The sequence below is a fragment of the Pelophylax lessonae genome (assembly GCF_965119305.1).
Source record: "Pelophylax lessonae genome assembly, chromosome: 2".
Lineage (NCBI taxonomy): Eukaryota > Metazoa > Chordata > Amphibia > Anura > Ranidae > Pelophylax > Pelophylax lessonae.
Genome location: NC_138769.1, coordinates 450264472 through 450289826, shown reverse-complemented (window position 1 = coordinate 450289826; position 25355 = coordinate 450264472). Strand labels below are relative to the sequence as shown.

The window sequence follows — 25355 nt, the reverse complement described above, 5'->3', positions numbered from 1 at the left end:
CTCCACACAAATGATGTAATGTAATTCCAGTACCCCCATCAGCTGTGAGTGGGGGAATTTGCTTGTGCCAATGATGAGGAATGACAGTTCTGACAACAATAATGAAATGATGCAAGGCATCTTTTTAGGCCAAGCTATTAGAGCTGGGTACCATTGAATGTAAGGTGACAGAAAAAATATGGGGCATTATCTTAAATACCAATCAATATAAAAATATACATAAATACAAATTTTTTTACGTGAAATAAATAAATGTGAATAAAAATCCTTCAATTAACAACGTGCTGAAATAGTGACAGTCTTTGTGCAAAGTATAAGTCCAAAGTGCTGCGTGCTCATAAAACAAGTGCCGGTGCTCTCTCTACATGGGTAGGTGCTCCCCTCCTGGACCCCTACTCACCAGAAGCCAAATAATACACCGCCTTCAAAAAATATCCTTAGGTGGGACGAGCCTTATTGGACCATCAACTCAATGGCTTTACTGTAGATCACATCATCCAGGTATTTGCTCAAAAAAAGGAAAGAGATGCTGGCATCGTGAAGTATGTAACTACTTTATTCGATGCACACAATACAAGATACACTTACAATATGGCAAAGGTTCAAACGCCTAAAAGTCATCCCACGGGTTGCCAATCCAAACGACTGTACTTACTCCCCGTGTCCCCGTAACTCGGAAGGTGGATGTATTCCGGCGTAGTGCGTACTCGGACGGACAGCTTGACGCGTTTCGCTCCTCACACAGAGCGTTTTTTGATAACGCTCTGTGTGAGGAGCGAAACGCGTCAAGCTGTCCGTCCGAGTACGCACTACGCCGGAATACATCCACCTTCCGAGTTACGGGGACACGGGGAGTAAGTACAGTCGTTTGGATTGGCAACCCGTGGGATGACTTTTAGGCGTTTGAACCTTTGCCATATTGTAAGTGTATCTTGTATTGTGTGCATCGAATAAAGTAGTTACATACTTCACGATGCCAGCATCTCTTTCCTTTTTTTGAGCAAATACCTGGATGATGTGATCTACAGTAAAGCCATTGAGTTGATGGTCCAATAAGGCTCGTCCCACCTAAGGATATTTTTTGAAGGCGGTGTATTATTTGGCTTCTGGTGAGTAGGGGTCCAGGAGGGGAGCACCTACCCATGTAGAGAGAGCACCGGCACTTGTTTTATGAGCACGCAGCACTTTGGACTTATACTTTGCACAAAGACTGTCACTATTTCAGCACGTCGTTAATTGAAGGATTTTTATTCACATTTATTTATTTCACGTAAAAAAATTTGTATTTATGTATATTTTTATATTGATTGGTATTTAAGATATAGGATTGTGTATTTCAAGTTGAGCACTAGCACTTTACACAGATTATTTATACACAATAATTATTGAGATTTATTTATTAGTTTGTTTTGTTAGCAGCGCAGGTATACTTTTGCACTATACACTTTATGAAGGTACATCACCTTTTATACCAGCAGCAGCCCACTATACAGTGGTATCAGTATAATTATAAGTATAATTATAATCCTCAGCGCTAGCCTTTAATCCTTATGGGGCATTATCACTCAGTTCACTTTAAGATATGGATAGGATAGAGCTTGGAGATGTGTGTATTGTAGGGAATTCCCACCATATGTTAGAATTGGTGCCTCAATGAGTGAAGCACCTCCAACACTTTTCTGTAGGGTAGGAGGTGAAATGAGTGATCAATGCAGGACAGTGATATCATCAGGTAAGGATTTTAAAAATTTTCTCCTGTGCTTTGTGGGTAAGAGATTACTGCAAGAATAATTTTTTTTTTTTTTTTAAATCTTCCAGGGAGATGATTATGTTGAGCTCCCTTTACCAGTGTTTTTTTTACTTTGGTATTTGTGGATGCTTATTAAGCAGGATCAAATTATACAGATATGAGATAACATGAGGTGGGTGGTCACCTTGGAGAAGGAGTTATTCTAATGGAGTTCAATTTTTTTGGAGGGTCTAGGTGGAGATAAAAGAAGAAATAAATGTGTTGATCTTACAGTATTCAAACTGTGAATGAAAGTCAGTTGGGCGTGCCTTGGACATGTAGGGAAGGCAGGTGGCTGTTTTTCAAAATTGTGGTGAGTCTTGGGTGGTCCATGTTGTTCCATGATAAGAATTGGGGTCTATCTAGGGTTGGAAAATAAATCAGGGTTTTCAAATAGTGGGGTCATATGACTGGGCCGAGAGGAGATGTTACAGTGTGATAGGAGATTGTCCCATGTTAGCACAAGATGTTAGGTAAGGAGAGGGTAAGTGGTAAGAGCGTTTCCCTAGTTTGAATTCACTCACGGGAGTGATTTTAGATCAAAGCAAATCAGGGCTTTCTCAATGGTTACCCAATGCTTCACTTTTTCATTACAGAACCAGTCTACCAATCAGAAGATTATAGAGGTTCTATGGTTTAGGGTGATATCCACACCCCCTTTTTGGTTTTGGTAGCAGGGCCGGACTGACCATAGGGCACAGCGGGCATATGCCCGGTGGGCCGACCTCCGGGCACATGTTATTTTATGTGTCCCAGCCAGGACCCAGCCCCAGACAGTGTCCCTCCCTCCGAGTCCGTCCCGAGCTGGCCGGCCTGCCGGCCGGCCGCATATTCTTCTGGCCGGCCGCCGGCTGCGTATTTCACTGCACTGTCCCCACTCCTAGTCCTAGGCACTAGTGGCACTGGCAGGCTGCGCTCACTGCGGCCGGCTCCGCAGGCGCACCCATCAAGCGTAGCTCAGCTCAGGACTGGAGGGGGAGGACTGGCTGTGAAGGGGTGGAGCTAGAGGCGACCCCTTCTGCTTGATTCAGGAAGCGGGAGCCGCACCGAAGACACCGGCACCCAAGGCCTGCAACTGCAAGGTAGGGAAGAAATGGTACAACTTCACAAGACACTCTGCTCCATCCCACCACCATCCCTCTGCTCTGCTCCATCCCACCGCCATCCCTCTGCTCTGTTCCATCCCACCGCCATCCCTCTGCTCCATCCCACCGCCATCCCTCTGCTCTGCTCCATCCCACCGCCATCCCTCTGCTCCATCCCACCGCCATCCCTCTGCTCTGCTCCATCCCACCGCCATCCCTCTGCTCTGCTCCATCCCACCGCCATCCCTCTGCTCCATCCCACCGCCATCCCTCTGCTCCATCCCACCGCCATCTCTCTGCTCTGCTCCATCCCACCGCCATCCCTCTGCTCCATCCCACCGCCATCCCTCTGCTCTGCTCCATCCCACCGCCATCCCTCTACTCTGCTCCATCCCACCGCCATCCCTCTGCTCCATCCCACCGCCATCCCATCTCTCCCACCGCCATCCTTCTGCCTGATCCCTCTGCTCCATCCCACCGCCATCCCTCTGCTCTGCTCCATCCCACCGCCATCCCTCTGCTCTGCTCCATCCCACCGCCATCCCTCTGCTCCATCCCACTGCCATCCCTCTGCTCCATTCCTCTGCTCTGCTCTTCTCCATCCCACCGCCATCCCTCTGCTCTGCTCCATCCCACCGCCATCCCTCTGCTCCATCCCACCGCCATCCCTCTGCTCTGCTCCATCCCACCGCCATCCCTCTGCTCTGCTCTGCTCCATCCCACCGCCATCCCTCTGCTCTGCTCTGCTCCATCCCACCGCCATCCCTCTGCTCTGCTCTGCTCCATCCCACCACCATCCCTCTGCTCTGCTCCATCCCACCGCCATCCCTCTGCTCCATCCCACCACGATCCCTCTGCTCTGCTCCATCCCACCGCCATCCCTCTGCTCTGCTCCATCCCTCCCACCGCCATCCCTCTGCTCTGCTCCATCCCTCCCACCGCCATCCCTCTGCTCTGCTCCATCCCACCACCATCCCTCTGCTCTGCTCCATCCCTCCCACCACCATCCCTCTGCTCTGCTAAATCCCTCCCACCGCCATCCCTCTGCTCCATCCCATCCCTCCCACCGCCATCCCTCTGCTCTGCTCCATCCCATCCCTCCCACCGCCATCCCTCTGCTCTGCCCCATCCCATCCCTCCCACCGCCATCCCTCTGCTCTGCTCCATCCCTCCCACCGCCATCCCTCTGCTCTGCTCCATCCCTCCCACTGCCATCCCTCTGCTCTGCTCCATCCCATCCCACCGCCATCCCTCTGCTCTGCTCCATCCCTCCCACCGCCATCCCTCTGCCTGATCCCATCTCTCCCACCGCCATCCCTCTGCCTGATCCCATCTCTCCCACCGCCATCCTTCTGCCTGATCCCATCCCTCCCACTGCCATCCTTCTGCCTGATCCCATCCCTCCCACTGCCATCCTTCTGCCTGATCCCATCCCTCCCAAGGCCATTCCTCTGTCTGATCTCTACCCCTCCCATGAGGCAGTGGTGATGGGGTTGATAGGGATAACATCAGTAGCGATGGTGGTGGGGATAGGGATGACATCAGTGGCAATTGTGGTGAGGATAAGGATGACATCAGTGGCAGTGGACATTGTCATTCTTATCCCCACCACCACTGCCACTGTCATCCTTATCCCCACTGCCACTCATGTTATCCCTATCCTTACCACTACTCCCACTGATGTCAACCCTATCCTCATTCCCACTGATGTCATCCCTATCCTCAACACTGCCACTGATGTTATCTCTATCCCAACCACCACTGATGTCAACGCTATCCCCACCACCACTGCCACTGATGTCATCCCTATCCCCACCACTGCCACTGATGTCATTCCAATCCCCACTGCCACTGATGTCATTCCTATTCCCACTGCCACTGATGTCATCCCTATCCCCACCACCACAGCCACTGATGTCATCCCTATCCCCACCACTGCCACTGATGTCACCCCTATTCCCACTGCCACTGATATCACCCCTATTCCCACTGCCACTGATGTCACCCCTATTCTCACTGCCACTGATGTCATCCCAATCCCCACTGCCACTGATGTCATCCCAATCCCCACTGCCACTGATGTCATCCCAATCCCCACTGCCACTGATGTCACCCCAATCCCCACTGCCACTGATGTCATCCCAATCCCCACTGCCACTGATGTCATTCCTATTCCCACTGCCACTGATGTCACCCCTATCCCCACCACCACTGCCACTGATGTCACCCCTATCCCACCACCACTACTACTGATGTCACCCCTATCCCACCACCACTACTACTGATGTCATCCCTATCCCACCACCACCATACGAAACTACATACAAATTTTGGGGGCGCCTGTGAACAAAAACCTTGATTTTACTACACATGTAATATATCACCCTGCACACTGGAATGAGAGCAATAATTATAGAATCATTATTCATGGTTAACTCTGAACTGATGACCTGTATGATCTTTAATAGCTTTGCCTATAGAAAATATAGGGTACTGAAATGTGTTGCTATTTTCGGGCATGCATAGTCTTAAGGTTTGACATGTTGGGTATTTTATTTACTTGACACAAACTCATCTTTTATATTTTACCCAAAAATTGGGTAATATATTTTTAATGTACCCTAAAATTACCTGTTATCTCTTAGCCTGGGTTCACACTAAATGCGGACTGCATCTAAATAGCAACCCATCCATGCAAACAGATTGCGGAGTGTATGTTAGGTTAACGACACCCCGCAATCAGTTTTCAAAACGCAGCGCGATTTGCAGAATTGGATTGCATGGGTGTGCAGGCTAAATATAACTAAAAAACATAGAGAAACCGGTAGTTGTTCATCATTGGTCATTTTGTTTAAAAAAAAAATGGGCTGCTCAGCCTAAAATGCCCGGGCCTATTTTTTGTCCCAGTCCGGGCCTGTTTGGTAGGGTAAGAGTACAGTGGGATAGTTTCCAGAGTTTACTGTATACTAAACCTCCAATTCCAGTATTGGTGGAATTAAGAACCAGGGGCATATTGATGATCGCAAACCATGTCAATCTGATTATCAAAGCCTCATCAACTCAGTGCCTACAACACAGCTTGCAGACTGCACTGCATTTCCAGTGATTGCTAATAAAATACCAGAAATTCTCCCTGGTTTGCATACAATGTCTAAAGTAAATGCTGAAATCATAGCTACTAATCTCTTATTCCACACTATGGCATCTCTGCTGCTGTGTCTTTGGTCATCCACAGTGCTGTTACATTGATGCATCTTTTTGCCTCGTCTTCATTGAAGGATCCTCACCACAAATGCAAATCTCTTTAGTTGGTATGGAATTCTTGGTTCTCTGTCAGTACTGGGGCAGTGAACACAGGGGTGGGCTATCAATTAACATCTTGGAAATTTGCATTATGCAACTGTCACTCTTCCACTGGACCTTGTAACTGAAAGTCTACCCGGTGAGGATAAATTATGTCAATGCCACAGTAGTTATGTACATAAACCATCAAGGATGTACAAGGAGTTATGCTGCAGCATAAGTGATTGAACACATCTTCAATAGGCTGAATGTCAAGTTCCAGCACTCTAAGTGATTCACATGCTGTACAAGGAGTAAAAAACTCACAAGCAGATGATTTTTGAGTCAGTCTGATATCAACCAGGGTGAATGATCTCTTCATCAGGACGTGTTTATTTAGATCTGTCAATGATGGGGCACACTTGAAGTAAATCTCATTTTGTCACATCACAGTGAAAGTTTTCCAGCTTCATAGTCAGAATAAGTGATATTTAACAGATGCAGCCAATGCTCTGGTAACCCCATGGACATAGTACGCTATGATCTAAAGTACCTCACAAAAGTGAGTACACCCCTCACATTTTTATAAATATTTTATTATATTTTTTTATGTGACAACACTGAAGAAATTACAATTTGCTACAATGTAAAGTAGTTAGTGTACAGCTTGTATAACAGTGTAAATTTGCTGTCCCCTCGAAATAACTCCACACACAGCCATTAATGTGTAAACTGCTGGCAACAAAAGTGAGTACACTCCTAAGTGAAGATGTCCAAATTGGGCCTAAAGTGTCAATATTTTGTGTGGCCACTAATATTTTCCAGCACTGCCTTAACGCTCTTGGGCATGGAGTAAACCAGAGCTTCACAGGTTGCCACTGGAGTCCTCTTCCACTCCTCCATGACGACATCACGGAGCTGGTGGATGTTAGAGATCTTGCGCTCCTCCACCTTCTGTTTGAGGATGCCCAACAGATGCTCAATAGGGTTTAGGTCTGGAGACATGCTTGGTCAGTCCATCACCTTTACCCTCAGCTTCTTTAGCAAGGCAGTGGTCGTCCTGGAGGTGTGTTTGGGGTCGTTATCATGTTGGAATACTGCCCTGTGGACCAGTATCCGAAGGGTGGGGATCATGCTCTGCTTCAGTATGTCACAGTTACAAACAAAAACAAAGAGAGGGTGCACTGGCCTAGCGCATTATCTTCAATGGGGCTTTATTGATATCAAGTAAAAATATAAATACTCACAAACATGGGTTGTAAGCCAACATATCAGATACATATGACACAATCCATCAAATGACAGTCCACGGTCAAGATAATTGACGGCTAATGCATTTCGAGGCTTTCCCTCTTCATCAGAGCCAAAAGACCCTACCTGGACCACCGGTTTATGAACCGGTGGTCCAGGTAGGGTCTTTTGGCTCAGATGAAGAGGCGCAGCCTCGAAACGCGGTAGCCGTCAATTATCTTGACTGTGGACTGTCATTTGATGGATTGTGTCATATGTATCTGATATGCTGGCTTACAACCCATGTTTGTGAGTATTTATATTTTTACTTGATATCAATAAAACCCTATTGAGGATAATGCGCTAGGCCAGTGCGCCCTCTCTTTGTTTTTGTTTGTAGCTTGTGGTCGACCACCCAGGCCGTAGTGGGCAGCAAGGCCTTACCATTGAGGATGCCAAGTAGGAGTCCTGTGATAGGAGTGAAGTGGGAGCCTTGTATCTGAGCGCAGGAGGTACATGCTTTGCATCACAATTTTCTTTTGGATCAGTATGTCACAGTAGATGTTGGCATTCATGGTTCCCTCAATGAACTGTAGCTTACCTGTGCCGGAAGCACTCATGCAGCCCCAGACCATAACACTCCCACCACCATGCTTGACTGTAGGCAAGACACACTTGTCTTTGTACTCCACACCTGGTTGCCGCCACACACGCTTGACTCCATCTGAACCAAATAAGTTTACCTTGGTCTCATCAGATCACAGGACATGATTCCAGTAACCCATGTCCCTAGTCTGCTTGTCCTCAGCAAACTGTTTGCAAGCTCTCTTGTGCATCATCTTTAGAAGAGTCTTTCTTCTGGGACGACAGCCATGCAGACCAATTTGATGCAGCGTACGGCCTAAACACTGATGCTGGCAGCACTCATACGTCTAATTCCCAAAGACAACCTCTGGATATGACGCTGAGCACATGCACTCAACTTCTTTAGTCGACCATGGCGAGGCCTGTTCTGAGTGGAACCTGTCCTGGTAAACCGCTGTATGGTCTTGACCACCATGCTGCAGCTCAGTTTTAATCTTCTTATAGCTTAGGCCAACTTTATGTAGAGCAACAATTCTTTTTTCAGATCCTCAGAGAGTGTTTTGCCATGAGGTACCATGTTGAACTTCCAGTGACCAGTATGAGAGAGTGAGAGCCATAACACCAGATTTAACACACCTGTTTCCCGTTTACACCTGAGACCTTGTAACACTAATGAGTCACATGACACCGGGGAGGGAAAATGGCTAATTGGGCCCAATTTGGACATTTTCCCTTAGGAGTGTACTCACTTTTGTTGCCAGCGGTTTAGACATTAATGGCTGTGTGTTGAATTATTTTGAGGGGACAGCAAATTTACACTGTTATACAAGCTGTACACTCACTACTTTACATTGTAGCAAAGTGTCATTTCTTCAGTGTTGTCACATGAAAAGGTATAATAAAATATTTTAAAAAATGTGAGGGGTGTACTCACTTTTATGAGATACTGTAGCTGTCGGATCATGAACATCCATGTAGACCTATCAGTACATACATTACACATTGGCATCTTTAACATTGACTGTCCCCCATATTTACACAAATATTTTTCCAGAATGTGCGATCAAGCTTGAAACTCTTTGTAAGGCAAAAGTTCAAACTTCTTCTCAATACTTCAGCTGGCACTAATTATTACTGTAAAATAAAGTGTTACTTGAGAAATAAGTGCCCAGGCATGCCTTGGCATTGTGAATCGTGCAAGGTGCTAGACCATTTGGATACAATAGACAGTAAACAAGAAGACTCTCATATTTGTATAAACAATATATGTCTGCACTTGTAAGTTATGAGCATATTCATTACAGTGCAGGGGGTTGAAATTCTTTGGAAGTAGCCTGAATCATTGATGTTGTAATGTCCTGCTTTCATCACTGCACTATGGCAACTGATACATTACAGTTCTGTGGCTAATGTAAGATACCAGGCTACATCATTTACCTGTTAAAGAGAGCCTGAGATGTTTGGCAATTAAATCATTATTATATCAAATCAAACTTTGACAGTGTGGTTTGAAAGTAATATGTGTCAACATTTTCCAAATAACAGAATGACGTTTTAAATTCTGGCATAAAGAGCCAGTTCTAAGGACATTTCTAAAAGTGAAGCAATGATGTTTTTTTTTGGTTTGTATATCACTAATGCATTCTAATGTCTTATATAGCTAAACGTTAAATTGAATCCATACTCCATTATAAACTATTAGCTTTTAACTTTGTTAGTCAGAAAAGCTGGCTGGTAGACTTACCGGTAACGGTGTTTCTACGAACCTTCCAGGAAGGCAAACATATGCGAGATGAAAGGCTCCTCCCTACAGGAAACACATTCAGTTCACAGCTTGTTAAAAGGCCCCACCCTTCCCCTTGTCCCTCAGTTGTGAAAAAGTAGTTTCTCCAACCGATTCACAAGGGATGTACAATCACTTAGGTACTTACCAACTACTGTATACATTCTTCCATACCCTTTAGACAGGGCGGGAAGTAGGCCTGCCATCCTGGAAGGTTTGTAGAAACACAGTTACCGGTAAGTCTAGCGGCCAGTTTTCTCCTCTCACCTTCCAGGATGGCAAACATATGAGAAGATAATAAAGTAACCATAGGCCTACCTTAGGGTCCACTGCCTGTAGTACCTTTCGGCCGAAGGCCAGGTCTTGCTGAGACAGCACCTCCACTCGGTAGTACTTCAAAAACGTGTCATGGCTGGACCAGGTGGCTGCATTAAGGAACTGTTCCCAGGAAGCTCCAGCTTTTTCGGCCCAGGATGTTGCCAGGGCTCTTGTTGCGTGTGCTTTCAGCTTTGCTGGCGCAGGAACACCTGAAACCTCATAAGACATGGTAATGGCTTCCCTAATCCACCTAGAGACTGAAGGTTTTGAAGCCTGCAGTCCTTTTCTTGGTCCAGAGTAGAGGATCAAAAGATGATTAGATCTCCTAAACTCCCTGGTCCTCTAAATAAGTGAGGAGGCACCTCCTCACATCTAAACAATGAAATTCCATTTCTTTTTCATTCCTAGGATTATCACAAAAAGGTGGTAAAATTATTTCCTGCTTCCTGTGAAAGGAAGATGCTACCTTGGGCAGATATAAGGGATCTGGCATGAGAATAATCCTATCTGGGAACATTAACATAAATGGTTCTTTAATTAAAAGACCTTGTAAATCCCCTACCCTTCTGGCTGTCGTGACAGCTAATAGGAAGGCTAGTTTTAGGGACAAAAACTTAAAGGGAACCTCTTCTACAGGTTCAAAGGGGCTTCTAGATAACACCTCTAGAACCCTAGTCAGGTCCCAAGGAGGGAACCTGTTTCTGGTGACAGGGGTAGCTCTATCCCTGGCTAACAAAAATCTTTTAACTAAAGGTTCCTTTGCAAGTCTCGCATCTAGAAAAACGGAGAGAGCTGCTATTTGTACCCGAAGGGAGTTAACCGCCACGCCTTTCTCTACCCCATCTTGTAGGAAATCCAAGATTATGGGGACAGAGGTGGAAGAAATTTGCTTCTGCCTACGCCAAGTACAAAAAGTTTTCCAAACTTTAAAGTATATTTTCTTCCTTACTGGTTTCCTGCTCAGTAGGAGTGTGCCTATCACTCTGTCTGAGCAGCTCTTTAATCTAAGGATCTGGCGCTCACTAACCAGGCCGTCAGTTGGAAGAACTCCGGTTTGGGGTGCCAAACTGGTCCCTGTGACAGCAGGTTCGGGAGGTTCCGAAGCTTCCACGGAGGTGCTACCGATCAGGCCCGGACTGGGACAAAAAATAGGCCCAGGTATTTTAGGCTGAGCAGCCCATTTTTTTTGTTTTTAAACAAAATGACCAATGATAAACAACTACCCGTTTCTCTATGTTTTTTAGTTATATTTAGCCTGCACATCCATGCAATCCGATTCTGAAAACCGCACTGTGTTTTAAAAACCGATTGCGGGGTGTCGTTAACCTAACATACACTCCGCAATCTGTTTGCATGGACGGGTTGCTATTTAGATGCAGTCCGCATTTGGTGTGAACCCAGGCTAAGAGATAATAGGTAATTTTAGGATACATTAAAAATATATTACCCAATTTTTGATGAGTTTGTGTCAAGTAAATAAATACCCAACATGTCAAACCTTAAGACTATGCATGCCCGAAAATAGCAACACATTTCAGTACCCTATATTTTCCATAGACAAAGCTATTAAAGATCATAGAGGTCATCAGTTCAGAGTTAACCATGAATAATGATCCTATAATTATTGCTCTCATTCCAGTGTGCAGGGTGATATATTACACGTGTAGTAAAATCAAGGTTTTTGTTCACAGGCGCCCCCAAAATGTGTATGTAGTTTCTTATGGTATTGGTGGGATAGGGGTGACATCAGTAGCCGTGGTGGTAGTGGGGATAGGGATGACATCAGTAGTGGTGGTAGGATAGGGATGACATCAGTAGCAGTGGGAATAGGAATGACAGCATCAGTGGCAGTGGTAGTGTGAATTAAGATGACATCAGTGGCAGTGGTAGTGGGGATTGGGGTGACATCAGTGGTGGTGGGGATTGGGATGACATCAGTGGCAGTGGTGGTGAGGATAGGGGTGACATCAGTGGCAGTGGTGGTGGGGATAGGGGTGACATCAGTGGCAGTGGTGGTGGGGATAGGGGTGACATCAGTGGTGGTGGGGATAGGAGTGACAGCAGTGGCAGTGGAGGTGGGGATAGGGGTTACATCAGTGGCAGTGGGAATAGGAATGACATCAGTGGTTGTGGGAATAGGAAAGACATCAATGGTAGTGGGAATAGGAATGACATCAGTGGTAGTGGGGATTGGGATGACATCAGTGGCAGTGGTGGGGATAGGGATTACATCAGTGGCAGTGGTGGTGGGGATAGAGATTACATCAGTGGCAGTGGTGGTGGGGATAGCGATAACATAGGGATAACATCAGTGGCGGTGTTGAGGATAGGGATGACATCAGTGGGAGTGGTGGTGGGGATAATGATGACATCAGTGGCAGTGGTGGTGGGGATAGGAATGACAATGTCCACTGCCACTGATGTCATCCCTTCCTCATCACCACTGCCACTAATGTCATCCCTATCCCCACCACCACCGCTACTGATGTCATCCCTATCCCCCCCATCACCCCTGCCTCATGGGAGGGGGGAGAGATCAGACAGAGGGATGGCGGTGGGAGGGATGGGATCAGGCAGAAGGATGGCAGTGGGAGGGATGGGATCCGGCAGAGGTATGGCAGTGGGAGAGATGGGATCAGGCAGAGGAATGGAGGTGAGAGAGATGGGATCAGGCAGAGGGATGGCGGTGGGAGAGATGGGATCAGGCAGAGGGATGGAGGTGGGAGAGATGGGATCAGGCAGAGGGATGGAGGTGAGAGAGATGGGATCAGGCAGAGGGATGTTGGTGAAGAGATGGGATCAGGCAGAGGGATGGAGGTGAGAGAGATGGGATCAGGCAGAGGGATGGCGGTGGGGGAGATGGGAATCAGGCAGAGGGATGGCGGTGGGAGAGATGGGAATCAGGGAGAGGGATTGCGGTGGGGAAATGGGAATCAGGCAGAGGGATGGCGGTGGGAGAGATGAGATCAGGCAGAGGGATGGAGGTGAGAGAGATGGGATCAGGCAGAGGGATGGAGGTGAGAGAGATGGGATCAGGCAGAGGGATGGAGGTGGGAGAGATGGGATCAGGCAGAGGGATGGCGGCGGGAGGGATGGGATCAGGCAGAGGGATGGAGGTGGGAGAGATGGGATGAGGCAGAGGGATGGAGGCGGGAGAGATGGGATGAGGCAGAGGGATGGCGGAGGGAGGGATGGGATCAGGCAGAGGAATGGAGGCGGGAGAGATAGGATGAGGCAGAGGGATGGCGGTGGGAGGGATGGGATCAGGCAGAGGAATGGAGGTGGGAGAGATGGGATGAGACAGAGGGATGGCGGTGGGAGGGATGGGATGAGGCAGAGAAGAGGGATGGCGGTGGGAGGGATGGGATGAGGCAGAGCAGAGGGATGGCGCTGGGAGGGATGGGATGAGGCAGAGCAGAGGGATGGGATGAGGCAGAGCAGAGGGATGGCGGTGGGAGGAATGGGATGAGGCAGAGCAGAGGGATGGAGGTGGGATGGATGGGATGAGGCAGAGCAGAGGGATGGAGGTGGGATGGATGGGATGAGGCAGAGCAGAGGGATGGAGGTGGGATGGATGGGATGAGGCAGAGCAGAGGGATGGAGGTGGGATGGATGGGATGAGGCAGAGCAGAGGGATGGAGGTGGGATGGATGGGATGAGGCAGAGCAGAGGGATGGAGGTGGGAGAGATGGGACTCAGAATGATGGCTTGGTTTGGTTGTTGACCACTACTTGTGGCAGGAAAGATGACAAATACCTTGGCGGGTCACCTCTGTGGTTTCTCCAGCTTGCCCGAACAGCAGTGGCCTGGGTCACCAGCTGCCGATTCTGCAGCAAAGCTTGTCTCAGTCCATCTGAGGCAGAGCAGAGGGGATGGCGGTGACACGGTGCTGCACAAGACAGTGCACAGCACTGCAGGCACTTACCTTCTCCTCCCCGCCGCCGCCCTCCACGAGCATCCCGGACTGAAGGAGCTGCCGCAGCTGCTTCACACAGCGATGCGGGCTGGGCTGGCCGCGCCGGGCAGGACACCGGCCTGACACCACGTGAAGAAGAAGCGGGCTGCGGGAACATTTGACTTGTCCGGCTCCGCGGCCAATCAGCCTTCTGCTAAGTGAGTCACACCACCCCTGAGCAGAAGGCTGATTGGCCGCGGAGCCGGCCGCAGTGAGGGAACTTCAGAGCCACGGCCCACCAGGACAATGCCCGGACTGCACTATGGCCAGTCCGGGCCTGCTACCGATAATGCTTTCAGGGTTGCAAACCATGCCCTCCTTGGCCACCAAGGGGCAATCAGGAGGAGTCGAAGGCCCGGGGAACGACTGAGCTTCTGTAAAACCAGAGGAATCAGAGTTAAAGGGGGAAAGGCATAAGCTAACTCAAACTGCCATGCAGTGTTAATTTTGGCAGCAAATTTCAATTTAGTTTTAGTCTTAGTCTTAGGACTAAAATGGCATTTTAGTTTTAGTCCCATTTTAGTCTTCTGCAAGTGTTTTAGTTTTAGTCGTATTTAGTCGACTAAAACTCCAGTATATTTTAGTCGACTAAAACGCCCTACATTTTAGTCGACTAAAACTCATTTTAGTCATCTATAATCAAATGTGTGTAGTTCAATTGTAATTTGTAATGCATTATTTAAGCATTTCTCTACAATTTCCAAACTCATTATATACTACTGCTGGTCCTGGAGTGAAAAATCTAATGTTATTATTTATGCTTTGAGCATGCACCAGTGTTAATTTTTGGCAGCAAATTTCGATTTAGTTTTAGTTATAGTCTTTTGACTAAAATGCCATTTTAGTTTTAGTCGTATTTTAGTCTTAAGACTAAAATGCCATTTTAGTTTTAGTCGTATTTTAGTCATCTGAATTGTGTTAGTCGACGAAAACGTTTTAGTCGGTTTTAGTCGACGAAATTAACACTGCTGCCATGTTTGGGCCAGAGCATCCAGGCCCAACATCCCTTTTTCCTGTGAGAGGGAAAATAATCTCTTTACCTTTCTGTTTTGTAGGCTGGGAGATAGGTCTACTTCTGGGCAGCCGAATTTTAGGACTAGTGTCTGAATACTTTGGGATTTAGTTCCCATTCTCCTTGTCTTATAGGATGACGACTGAGGAAAACTGCTTCCCAGTTGCTTTCCCCTTTTATATGGATGTCCGACAGGGAGATCACTCTCTCTTCAGCCCAGGCTAGGATTTCCTGGGCTAGTATCAACAGGGCTCTTGACCTGGTACCCCCTTGGTGGTTCAGGTAAGAAACTGTTGTAGCATTGTCGGAGCAGACTTAAATCTCCATGCCTGAGATGGAACTCTCAAAGGCTTTCAGGGCTTCGCCCACTGCTCTGAGTTTTCTGAATTTGGAGGAGGCCTGGGCTACTTCCCTGTCCCAGATGCCCTGATCTTGGACTCCTTCTAGATGAGCTCCCCATCCCCATGTGCTTGCATCTGTGGTGACCTTCAGAGGGCTCCACTGACCCCAAGGTCTGCCTTTTTCCAGATTGCTTGGAATTAACCACCACTCCAGGGAGGTTTTTACCTGAGGGGTGAGGATTACCTTTTTGTACAGGGACTCAACCTTTTTGTCCCTGGAGGAAAGATGGAAGAATTGAAGGTCTCTTGAGTGTAACTGCGCCCAAGCTACAGCTGGGATGCTGGCTGACATGAGCCCCAAAACTCTCAGGATCTCTCTCCTGGAGCACAAAGGGGCGTCCATTAACGCTCCTACTGAAGAGACTACCTTCTCCACCTTTTCCCTTGGAAGGAAAAGACTCTGTACCTGTGACTCTATCCGGTACCCTAAGTAGGTCTGAACCTGGGCAGACTCCAGGAAAGACTTTTACATGCTGATCAACCAGCCTAGTTTTTACAAGACTGTCAACACTTTCTGGGTGTCGCATCTCACTTGGTCCACTGATGGACCAAAAATCAATAAATCGTCCAGATGAGGAATCAAGGCTATTCCCTGGAGATGAAGATATGCCACCGCCTCTGCCAGGATTTTGGTAAAAATCCTTGGACTAGCTGCTAGACCAAAGGGGAGTGCCCTGAACTGCCAATGTGCAGTCCCCTCCTCGGTGATCACCGCAAATCTCAGAAAGGCCTGGTATTCCAGATGAATTGGAACATGCAGGTAGGCATCCCTGAGATCCAGAGTAGTCATAAACACATTTTTCAACATGTTTTTGCGGACAAAAAGATATACCGTGATATGTTTGCCATCGCCCCCAAATCGCATACAAATCAAAAAAAAGAGGAAAGAAAAAGCGGGACTATATCGGCATCAAAATGAAGGGATGCATACAAGTATTCACACTTTCATTAAAAGGTACAACTTTATTGATAAATAAAAAGGACAAAAAACATGACACCACATATTACATTGACATATAAATAAAAAGTAGATCTATAACTTCCACATAAGGTAGCTAATACAAGATACCAAATTGTTGCAGGATCTAAATGTAAGTTCCGTCTGACGGTCCCCGGTAAGCTAACGCATTTCGCAATTTGTAGCTTCCTCAGGGCACCAAAAGACCAGAAAGACAATGCACTAAAGAAGTATGAAAAGACAATCATGTATTGTAGTTAAATCATATCAAATGCTTCATATTAACAATACTATATGGCTTCACATAATGCTAACCTGATAAACGCCCTACAGAGGGCTTGGGGCAAGCTGGAGAACTGTACTTCTGGGCAGGCATCGGATCCCTTATGTGTGGATGGATAAAAGGATGGCTCAAAGTATTGTACAACTGCACTGACCATAAGGGCTTGGAAAGCTAGCTTCACTATTTTTGCTGTAGATGGTAATGTCTCCCAGTCACTGTCTCCCAATCACCTGACTCAGGTTGAGGGGTTCTGGAATCTCCTCTGTAGCATAGACAGCCTGAAGGAGTCCCTGCAGGTCTTCCAGACCAAATAGATTTCTGTTCAGTATGGTCTCTTCTACCTCACCATCTGGGTCGACATTGTCCTCATCCCCAGAGCTAAGCTGAGACTTGGCCTGACATTCTGCGTTCTCTAGGCCTTCCTCTTCACTTGCTTGAGCAGGGGAAAGACCCTGTGAAATAGGCAGAAAAGCAGATGGGCCTGCCTTGGAAAGTGAACTCTCCTGAGAAGACAGGCCCTCTTTAGCAGCTAGCTTACCTGGTTCTGATACCTGGGGGGAAGCTACAGAGGTGCAGAAGGACTGGATAGTGGCTAGCATTTCCTCTTCCATAGACTTAAGGAAATCTTTCATTAACCCTGAGGCCTCTTTACCAGCCAGTTTGTTAATACACCTGTAACAAAAGGGCTTGGTGTGAGAACTGGGCAGTCTCTCACCGCAATTACCACATATTCTAGAGGAGCTAGTGCCAGCGGGTACAGGGGGTGCTTTATCAGAGGCCTCCTGGGTTCCACCTGGGGATTCTGCAAAAAGAAGAGGAGATAACAAACAGATCACTCTTCTTGCCCCAAAGTAAATTGGCTACAGGCTCAGTTGAAGGAGAGCATGGGAACTAGCAAGGATTAAGCTAATACTGGTACCAGTCCCAAACAGCAAAGAAAAACCACACTTACCCGGTTCCGATCTGGGTTTGCCTGTAGAAACCTGAACTGACCTTCCCTCCTCCTTTTCCACATGGTGGGTTGCGGGAGGCTTCATTTCTTTGGCAGCTTTCCGACTAATCATGGCCTGAGAGACTGCTTTCCCACCACCATGCGGGTCTGGCGTCTCTTTGCTACCCTCTTCCGGGTAGCGCTGCGCATGCTCCGACTTCCAACACAAACCGGAAGTTCCGGTTTCCAAAACGAGGCTTGGAGCGCGCTTTCCGGCATTTTATTTAAATTTCCGATGCCAAAAAACCAGTGCAATGGCCGGGAGGACCGGAGGAGACCCCTGCTGAACAGCAGGTTACAGGCCTGGAGGGACCACCATAGTGACTGACGGCCTGTACTTTGGGGTGACCTGTGAGAAGCCTAGGAGGCGACAGGTAGAGTGCGGCCTTCACCGGCGTTCCTGTACCTGGCTCACAGGGGGACCATCCAACTCCAAGTCTTCAGGTCAGAGATAAAAAAATAAATGTTTCGCTGTGGGAGTAACACAACCAAAAACTGAGGGACAAGGGGAAGGGTGGGGCCTTTTAACAAGCTTTGAACTGATTGTGTTTCCTGTAGGGAGGAGCCTCTCATCTCTCATATGTTTGCCGTCCTGGCAGGTGAGAGGAGAAAACATCTTCTTTTAAACTTTTTGATGTAGTGTCATTTTGGTATAGAGTTCTGAGTAGAATTTAGCTGGGGTTAAGCAAATTTTGCTATGAGTTCTATGGGGAAAGGGGGAGGCAAATCTTTTCTTATACAATTCTGGTCATTTTTAGGGTTTATAGGCAAGCTATTATCAAGAGGCATAGGTAGCAGAGCACTGCCGTGGAAGATATAACAATGCCAACATTAAATATAAAAAAAAAACTGTATCTCTCCCTACACACAATTCTCCCTACCAGTCTAAACACACACTGCCAATATGGCTGCTGTGAACAGTATCTCACAAAAGTGTCAAGTGTGTGTGTGGCGGCAACCAGGTGAGGAGTATAAAGACAAATGTGTATTGCCTAGAGTCAAGAATGGTGGTGGGAGTGTCATGGTCTGGGGCTGCATGAGTGCTGTCAGCACTGGGGAGCTACAGTTTATTGTCTGAACCATGAATACCAACCATGTACTGTGACATACTGAAGCAGAGCATGATTCCCCCCCCCCCCCTTCGGAAAAAATGGGCCACAGGGCAATATTTCAACATGATAACGACCCCAAACACACCTCCAAGACGACCACTGCCTTGCTAAAGAAGTTGAGGGTAAAGGTGATGGACTGGCCAAGCATGTCTACAGACCTAAACCCTATTGAGCATCTGTGGGGCATCCTCAAACAGAAGGTGGAGGAGCGCAAGGTCTCTAACATCCACCAGCTCTGTGATGTTGTCATGAAGGAGTGGAAGAGGACTCCAGTGGCAACCTGTGAAGTTCTGGTGAACTCCATGCCCAAGAGAGTTACTGGCTATGTGTTGAGTTATCTTGAGGGGACAGCAAATTTACACTGTTATACAAGCTGTACACTCACTCCTTTACATTGTAGCAAAGTGTCATTTCTTCAGTGTTGTCACATGAAAAGATATAATAAAATATTTACAAAAATGTGAGGGGTGTACTCACTTTTGTGAGATACTGTTTATCTTTCACTTGGATGTTATAATTTGCACTAATAAATACAGATGGATAAAACAAAAATGATGTCTGTCTTCATTTCAGCCTGCAAAGCAACAAAATGTGATTGTTTTAAGGAGGGGGGGGGGGTCTATACCCACTGCATAAAGACATGCTGCCAACAGATAATTTTTAATAATAGAAAAGTAACTATAAGATTATATAGGAGACTGTACACTTTGTATTAGAGCACTCGTCTCCCTTCCAGCTAATGATATATTCAGTATTGTAGCCATAGATAGATTCTACATGTTAGCCTGTGATTTTTTTTTTTTTTAAACAGTGAGTTTTATTAAAGTTTTGGTACAATACAAAAATACAGCAAATTCTTCAAGAATGCAAAAAAAAATAAAGAGAAGTCATTCAGGAACTGTACAAGTATATAAAGCTGTGATTTTTTTTAAAAAAGATGTTTATTTTGCTAATTTAAATATAGACTTGATTTCTCTTATTTTCTCACCATGCAAGGACCCATGGCTCCATTATTATTTTGATTGATAACACCCCAACCAAGTATGATTTTTAAGTCTATATGCAGTGAACTAAGCTAGCACCTTAACAGGAGGATGTTTATTGTCTAGTTCTATTAAAATCTCAGATATTGGACCATTGAAAACAGTCTCAATAGATACCATTAATCACAGAACAAATTAAGATCACTTGGCACTTCTGGCCATTGTAAAATTGCTACATTCACTTAGCCCTGTTATTCTATGGCTTACTGTGCATTGTGGTCATTTGCAAGAATTCACTGTGTGTTTTCTTTATTTCCCATGGCAGCATTTTTCTGTGCTCAGTCCGCACTGAAATCTTCCAGGATCTTAGGATAATCTAGGAAAAATCAGAACAGTTGAATAACAATTAAAGGCTAACTCCACTTTCGTGGGAAAAAAAAAACGCAAATAAAGAAAAAACAATATAGCATATACAATTGCGACACAAATCATATTGTAATTGAATGTTATTAAAAATTACCTTTCCTTTTCAATCTGCAGCTGCTGAAACTTTCTGAAAATGCAATGCAATATGGCTACCTGGAGCTGTTCTGTACACAGAATGTATACTGACCACACCCCAGAAACACAGAAACATAATTTCCTGCTTGTGTGATTGGCTCACCAATTTTCTCAAAAGTCTGCCTAAGATACAAGTCAGATTTCTGGCATCCCCTGCAACAAAAATCACATTTTTGGTAAGATACTCCCAATAGGGACACGCCTAAAGGGATGCAGGCCCAGCATCTTTCCTCATTAGTGCCCTGCAGCTGCCACAGCTGATAGATAATTATGAAACCACTCCCATTAGATCCACTCAGCACAAAGGCACAGAGGAACAAACAATGATTTCTTCAGAATACCAAAAAGTAGGAATCTGCGACAAAGTTTGTTAAAATCCTTGCAATGTACAGAGATCACCCAGAGAGGAATGTTTTTTTCTCAACAAAAGTTACGCTTTAAGGACTTACCTTTGTAGAAGTGAGAAGAGGGTACCCAAACACAGTACAATGCGCCTTCTTTCAGAATGTCCAATTACATTTCTTGGCATCAATGGCTAGTATGTTACCGTGAATGCAATTGGTATACTGCAGTGTTAGTTATCATTTCAAATTGGCATGGGATTAAATAGTATGGTTGTGTGGGAAGCTGTAATCAGGCTTGCAATGGAAGTTCAAAAAAACGAAGAGATTTCCAGTCACAACTTACCAACCAGCCAGCGACCAACCAAATTGACCTATCTAACAGTATGCGTTAAAAACAGGGGTTTGGTTGCACACATTTGCAAATACATGCGTAAGCTTCAGGCCCCGACAAGGCACCCTGTGATCTGCAATCTCTAACTCTACAATTTAAACAGTCTCTACAATGAGAGCACATGCATTTAATGGGATAGATGGAGGACAGGTGACTAGAGGGAGACCACCCCTCCTTAAAGGCACAGGGTCACACTGAACACCCAGCACATCGCACAATGGCGGCAAAGGTGTCAGTGAGTTGCCTGGCTCAATATAGATATCAATAATGCACAAAGTGGTCACTGCCTCCACCTATAACTGGTCTTAGTGGTAAGGAACACTGGAAGGGCGGACGCAGATCAAAAAAACGAAGAGATTTCCTTTAACAACTTACCAACCAGCCAGCGACCAACCGAACGCATACTGTTAGACAGGTCAATTCGGGTGGTCGCTGGCTGGTTGGTAAGTTGTGACTGGAAATCTCTTTGTTTTTTTTGATCTGCGTCCGCCCTTCCAGTGCTCCTTACCACTAAGACCAGTTATAGGTGGAGGCGGTGACCACTTTGTGCCGCATTGCAATGGAAGTTGTTGTTCTTCTGTAAGCTGTTTAAGGGGAAATCCTTTGGTGGATTTAAAGTAGAGAGTTTAGGGTGGGTATTACTAGAACAGTGATATTCACTAACCAATCTAAAGAGAAGGTAGGAGGCAGAGCATTACAGAAAGTTGTATCACTCACTATACACAGCCACACAATCATAAGTAAAGAGTTTTGGTAGGTAAAATAGTCGTGTTTCAACTACATATTTATACGTTCACTTTGCCCTTTGAAGGTTGATGTCAGAAAGCTGCAATAATATTCGTAATTACAAAAGGCAAGTTTGTGTTATTTACAAAAGGACATCGTTTAAACAAATATCTAGTCCTGTCTTAATAAGAACTAGTTATGACTGTGCTGTGCAAGAATTTTAATATTCTGTCTGAAATGATCATCATTATTGTGCAGGTTCACATATACAAGAATAACATGTGCCCCCTTTTTGATCTTTATTTACTTTGAAAGTAACTGACTCTTCAGCTGACCTCACAAACTGTCTTCCACTTCCCAAGTGTACCTTAAGGTCAGCTATCAACCTTCTACCTAAATAAAGAGAGAGGGCTAAATAAGAGAAGATAAAATACCAGTTAAATGTTTTACTAATAGATTTAATAATTTAATAATAATGCTTCATTGGTATTGCTGCTACAAAATATCTAACTGTTTGTGTTTGCCAATATAAGCAGCACTTTGCACCATTTTATTGCTCATTGCAGGTTTAAATTATTTTTATTCATTTTAAGGAAAAAGTAACAAAGACAATACATCACAATGGAAAACCAAAACAACATTCATGAAATAAAAAAAAAAAAAAAAAACAAACATATAGATCTCATAAACACCCCAACTAAAATATTAACACAAACATACAAAAAATGTGTATCTCCTAGGACCTTATCATAACAACCATATATAATATTTTTCCCCAAAAAAGAAAAAGGCAAGAGACATTGTGAGAGGTGGAGGCAACCCTCATCTAAGTGCAGATACTCGTTCCGGTCTTTCTCCCATAAAGGTCTAGGGGTTACCAGGCTTCCCTGCCTAATCCCTACTCCTCGCGTCGCCCCCTCTCCCCATCTTTAGGGGGGGGGAAACTAGGGAGAGTTTCTCTCAACTACCTCCCCGATTCTACCCTGCAGGTCTTAATTCAATACTGAAGTTTGCTAATACATACTATAAAATTAAGTAAAGCCCTTACCTCTTTTTTCGTTATGACAAAATGATGGAAATCTTTGCTTGGAGCAGGAGCCTGGCACTGAATTTCGTACAACGTTTCTTGTAGAAGAGATGCCATAAGAATATATGTGTTATCTGCTGCAAATCTTTGTGGTTTATATAGGCTTGTGCTCAATGTGTACTGAGATCTAGTACTTCAGACTGTACTCTTCACGTGGTCTGGCAAATTGAAGTTGACTTGGGAGCGTTGTCTTCTTTGGTTCCGCCTGCTGAATACAAGTGCTAATCTTTTATTCACTAAGCAAAGCTTACTTTGTTTACAGAGAAACCTGCTCAGTTCCTGGCAAGGGGACAATAAATGGATATCCAGACCTTTATGAAAACCTAAAGACATATTAAATTTTACAATGTAACAGCTATTAACCTTATTGTGAATGGAGCATAATCCTTGGTCAGAAAGAATATGAATTTGCATAATGACTTACTAGCACATACTATCAGTCTTGTTTCTTGACAGGTGTATTTGTACATGCTTTTACATGATCTCTATACACAAATTAAATAAGAATTATTCTTTATTTAACACATTTATATAGTGCAAATATGTTTTTTCCCTAGCACTTTACAAAGAACATGCAACCATTTACTTTCGTCTCTGACCACAAAGGAGTTCACAGTTCAGGGTCAATACCAAAGGTATATAAAGGTAGGATTTTGCTAAAGGCAATGTATAATTAAAGATTCCAGACTGCTGCCCAGCCTACCACAGCCATCCTGCCAGGTATCTATTGTAGTTGTTCCTGCACAGTTCCTTTGGTGGAACTTTGCTTTGTACCAACACATACCAACATCTGAGCCACAGGCTGAGTAGGGTGACAATTTGTCCTGCTAATTAGGGAGTTAGGTGTACTGAGTGTGAGAACTTTTTTCTTAGCCTCTCTACTTCCAGCTGTGATGTGTAATTTTGGCAGCTGTTCTTGTTATAGGTATCATACTAAAGCTGGCCAGCTAAATTCAGCCAGTTCAGTAGCTGTTCCCACTAGAAAGAATGTTTGACCATGTTTCGCTCAGCACTGCAGCCAATCAGCTGTAGGACTGATCAGTGTAATCTGACAGCGGAAGGGTCCCAACTGTCAGAATACAATAGCACAACGGGCAGGATTCCTTTATTTACCTCAAATGTGTAGAATTTTTCTATCAGTTGGCTGGCTGAGCAAAAAAATAATAATAATGATTTTCCCTTAAAGCATGAATAACAGCACGGTGCTATGAAAAAAACCTGGCTCATCCTGCCTGGTTCTGCCCTCTCCCTTTAACTGTTTAACCGACCACATTTTATCATGGCTGCTAAATCCTGACACCGTGGTCAACTTATGTGCCTCCATCATCCACAGCTCTCCTGTGTACTCCTACCCAACCCCCCCCCCCCCCACCACTGCCTGTCAGCTGTACCAGGGTTAAAAAAAACTGACTTCTACCTTATTTCAGAGCGTCTGCCGCCCAAAATATCGGTATCTGCAACGAAAAACCGATATTGGTCAATCACTACTTTAAACCACACTCAGACGATCACGTCCACTTTCCAGGAGCCACACCCACGTTTCGCTGCGTCATACTAGGAGCGTTACGTATCTCGCCTTTGCACATTTTCCCATATTGTTAAGTTCAAAAGTTGTGAGGTGTGTAATTGTCATGCCAGCATCTCGGCTGCTGCTCTGAAGCTGCAGCTGACAACCTCAAATCATTTGTAGGATCAGCAAGCGGGAGAAACCAGGAGGCTGGTGCACACTGAAATCTGCTTATATATTTTTTTACCACTTAATCACAACACAAAAACAACAGCAATGCTGGCTGAGTGATAGAAAAATAGCCTAGGCTATATACAGCGCTTGCCGCAAAAAAACAATTATCTTAATGTATGTGAACAATGTTGAAAACTTATCTTTACAGTATAAGTGAAAATACAAATCAATTGACCATATGAAAATGAATAAAAAGTTCCAAGAAATTGATAAATAGATAAATAAGTATTTTCCGGTGGTGATCAATATATGTGAATAAAATAAATGTAAAATTCAATAAATAAAGTCTTATCAAGTGGTGATAAGTTGCAAAGTGCTTCGTGCTCAATAAATAAAAGTTTGTGACTTTCGTGACGTGGATTCCTCTTTTCCTGTGGCTTGTGGTAAAAATAAATGACTTACCAGAATTATTGGGTCCTATATGCTGAATAGCACTAGGACCTACAGCGCTCGGAGGCCGTTCAGGCCAGATTGGGGATCCCCTTTGTGGATGATCCTGGTGGGATACAGGTTAGGTTCCTCCTTACCCGATCTCGATCCTCAGGATATGGGGGTTAAAAGAAAGGCTCCAGATAGTGTATTATCGTTTTAAAAGTTTATTCATCAAATATTCATAAAAATCGGAGCGAAGAAAGACTCAAACTCCAAGTTTGTAGGCAAAGAAACCGCTTACAAACACCTCCTAGCAGAGTGGCGAGCGGAGTGTTTCGGCTTGCGTTCCACGTGGTGCATAGCGTG

General features: G+C 45.3%; 1 protein-coding gene across 1 annotated transcript in view; it reads right to left on the bottom strand.

Moving 5' to 3' along the window:
• LOC309547498 (F-box only protein 36-like) overlaps positions 1 to 22933 on the bottom strand; it is a gene marked incomplete at both ends in the record, with an annotated part of 44894 nt that extends 21961 nt beyond the window's left edge. The window contains 2 exons of the mRNA XM_082247369.1: positions 20035 to 20143; positions 22838 to 22933. Of these exons, the coding sequence (XP_082103495.1) occupies positions 20035 to 20143; positions 22838 to 22933 (205 nt within the window). The remainder of the gene's footprint in view (positions 1 to 20034; positions 20144 to 22837) is intronic.
• Positions 22934 to 25355: the final 2422 nt, after the last annotated feature.